The sequence below is a fragment of the Morone saxatilis genome, unplaced genomic scaffold (assembly GCF_004916995.1).
Source record: "Morone saxatilis isolate NCDOM2014 unplaced genomic scaffold, NCSU_SB_2.0 Contig14, whole genome shotgun sequence".
Classification (NCBI taxonomy): domain Eukaryota; kingdom Metazoa; phylum Chordata; class Actinopteri; family Moronidae; genus Morone; species Morone saxatilis.
The window spans coordinates 11,455,476-11,459,132 of NW_023339696.1; the positions used below are offsets into that span (position 1 = coordinate 11,455,476).

The window sequence follows — 3,657 nt, forward strand, 5'->3', positions numbered from 1 at the left end:
GCACACACACAAATGCAAAGCCCAGGCACTGACACAGATTATGTCTTCCCACCCAGCCTCGTTCGTGCATGGGCTGCACGAGTTCGAAGGCTCAGGAGAAGAAACCTGCTTTTTACCCATGGTTCCCCGGGGGGGGGGGGGGGGACACAGACAAAGGGACGATGACACAGAGTAAAAGAAAGAAAACACATAAAGGGAGATGAGAAGGCTTGCCATGAAAGTATGAAACATGCAGGGTTCACTATCCAGAGACTTGGAGGGGAAGGGAGTGAAGAAGAGGGTTGATAAAGTCAAAGAAAGAGGAAGGAATAGAGAACAGGGAGATCTCCTCTGTTGCTAGGGAGTCCCTGGTTTCCTGTTGTTCACTCTCTTTTAAGATACATTCAATGTTCCCACAATTGAAAAGTTAAAAAGAATGAGTGTCCATGCAGTAAGGAGGCAAGTATGGTTTGCAGAAAGAGGGAGACCCAAGAGAGCAGACTGAGGACACAAGGGGCATGACCATGACGCCATCTGTTTTTTTCTTTTTTATTTGTTTGGTTTTTTTCAAGAAAAGCCTTCAGGAAAGGCTGGAGGAAAGGAGCAAAAATAGGCGAGCTTACCAAAAGGAGAACATACTAATTAGACTTTTCCGGGACCCTCACACCACTGACTCACTCCCCTGCCAATCACACCCTAACCACTCAAAAGCTCCCTCCTCTTTCATGCACTGACTTTCCCTCTACTCTCTGTTGCCATCTCAATTTCCTTCTTCTTTCTGTCGTCACGTTGTTTGCTTGATTTAACGTGTTTGTGTTTGTGGGGAAGAAAAGGCACTTTTCAACGATGTGGGCCCACTTACTCAGTCAGTGGCCTGTATAATTACACATGCAGCCATTCTGACACATTTCAGCGTGATGGAGGCGACGCTGGTGGGGGTTTACCCACCCTCATTTGCAGGGCTTTAATTACAGCTATGTTTGTTTTGTGGTGATTGTAGAAATTAGCTAACCTCAGCTATCACAATACTGACTGGAGAATATATAAATCGATTTCCAACAAATGAAACTTGCTGATTAGCAGATCCCACTTGCAGATAACATACGCGATTACTGTGCCACAGAAAACATTCGATATTTTATAATAATTCTATCCAGTTTCTGTTCACTTGAATGAGATTTCTTGGAAACCTATCAGAGCATCAATCCCCAATTGCTCATTAGCTCGATTTTTACTCAGCCTTGGTGCCAGATGTTCAGGCCAAAATAAACAGTTGCTCAGTTACGCTGCTCCTGGCACCATGCGATCACTGTACGGTGTGTATTTGTGCCTTAATAACATTTGAAGACTGAAACGGGGAGGATGCTGGGAAGGTTTCCAGGATGACAAGATGGAGAGAACTGACACCAAGCATGAAAACACTCGAACCTTACACATTCCCACACACTGATAACGGCCTGACATTTCCTTTCCATCTGGATCTTTCGTTCTTTCTTTCTTTCTTTCTTTCTTTCTTTCTTTCTTTCTTTCTTTGCGTCGGTCTCATCCACCGATGATACGATAAGATGATTATTCATAGTGTGATTTGTAAATCATACAGATAAAGCTAAACAGGCAATAAAGTGAAGTGCTGTTTAGTGTGTTAATTGGGCAAAAAAAAGAGCTGTTTGGATGCTTCCTTGCAATCATCTATTCCATTAATTTCTGAAGGAGACATTAAGCAGCTGAGTGATGAACAGACGCTGTAAGAAAGGTCCATTAATATTCCCTTTAACAGAGATGTCGCTTAAATTATGATCATGCTTTTTTTTTCACTTCTCCTTTAACGTTACACTTCAGCCTCAAGAGGTTCCTATTAACTTCAAACTGCCTTCTGAATGTTTATCTGACGGCGCTGTGGCTTCAAGAAGTAAAGGAATTGTATTTCACTTTTGCTTGTCAGAAGCGACACAATGTAAAGCGTGTTCAAGGGGGGGAGAAAACGAAGCACGCTGTGAGTTTACCAGCGGGAGAAAAAGCTTTTCCCCTTGCTTTAGAAAAGATCATAAGAAATACAAATTTGATATGTTTTGGAAAGTGTTTCTAATGTCTCTAATTTCCTGGACAACACAGCAGAACCTATGCAGGGGATCTGATATTACAGAAGAAACTGGATAATCACTCATAGTCCCCAGGAGATGAATCAGATTTTCCTGACTTTTCATGATTTTGACATTTTCATCTTTTGCTGAAATATCTCAACAACTATTGGATGGATTGCGCTGAGATCCAGTACACACATTCATGCTCGTCTGAGGATGAATTGTGATCATTTTGGCTATCAAATACAATAACTAATGACATTCCCATCAGCCTCAGCTGCTCTTTTTGAAAGTGACAGTAAAGATATGTTTAAAATAATTATGTTTTCCCCCCATCACTCTTTCTTTGCTGCCCAGGACCCCAGAAGCAAGCACAAGTTCAAGATCCACTCATACGGCAGTCCCACCTTCTGTGATCACTGTGGTTCGCTGCTGTACGGTCTCATCCACCAAGGGATGAAATGTGACAGTGAGTACACACCCTGTCTGTGTGTGTGTGTGTGTGTGTGTGTGCATGTATGTGTGTGCGTGCACCTGTGTGGAATATGCTGTGCTGGTTTCCGTCCCACAGTAGAGCCGGCCCTAATGAGAACAGATGGGAATAGACTGGTACTGTACTACTCTCCGCCACATCTGCAGCCCATGCAGAAATCCCTGTCCCGCCCTGCTGAGTCCTCTCTGCGCTCCCATTCTTTCCACCCACGCTCCTCTATTAACTCTTCCCTTCTTTCTTTGCATCTATGACCTGAACCTGCACTGTATTTTTCTCATTTTAATTCTCCTTTTCCTCCATTCTTCTCTTTCTTCCCTCCTTTGCAATTTTTCTCTCTCTACTCCCAACACATCTTTCCGCTTCCTTTCCTCTACAGTCGTTTGCCTGCCATGTCCCTCCCTCCTTTTGTATGCCCTTACCTGTCCTCCTCTGTGCTTCCACTTTGTCTCTATCCATCACCCTCCCTCCCTCTCTCTTCCTCTTACTCCGTCCATCCGTCTGTGGGTCTCTGGTGGCGGCCTCATCACAGATGGTAATAGGAGCACACCAGAACAAATTGATGTGGGGAGGCCATCGCCATTACGAGCTGCTTCCCCGGTCTCTCGTCTCTCCTTGTCTCCTCTCAGCATGTCAGCCTGACAAGCCTGCTGACTGGAGGGAAGAAGGGGGAGAGATGGATGGTTGGATGGAGGAGGGCAGAAAATACAGAGAGGAGGAAAAGAGGAGGAGGTTAGAGAGAAAGTTAGAGGGCAGTAAGGGACGGAGGAGGAAACGAGGGAGAACAAATGTCCTCTCTCCCCTCTGGTCTCTCATCTGTTTGGCTTTGTTGAAGTGTGTGTGTGTGTGTGTGGTGTGTGTGTGTGTGTGTGTGTTGGTAGTAGAGAGAGAGAGAGAGTACAAGAAAGAGTCAATTCAAATGATTTTTAGCCTCTGTCTCGTTCCAGTAATGTTAACAAGTAATGTTTATCAAAATTAAGATTTCCCATCAACCTTCTCTCTCTCTTAACCCACAAATTTAACCCACAAATTACTTTTCCATTCTCATTTTACTGCTTACACTAATGCCAATGCCACTATATTGCTGCTATTTACACTAAAAAAAAA

At 44.0% G+C, this 3,657-nt stretch overlaps 1 protein-coding gene across 2 annotated transcripts in view; it reads left to right on the top strand.

The window, feature by feature from the left end:
* Positions 1 to 3,657, top strand: part of si:ch73-374l24.1 (protein kinase C alpha type) — a 94,139-nt gene that overhangs the window by 62,259 nt on the left and 28,223 nt on the right. For both annotated transcript variants that reach the window (XM_035655819.1, XM_035655820.1), the window contains exon 4: positions 2,418 to 2,529. In XM_035655819.1, coding sequence (XP_035511712.1) covers positions 2,418 to 2,529 — 112 coding nt within the window. The remainder of the gene's footprint in view (positions 1 to 2,417; positions 2,530 to 3,657) is intronic.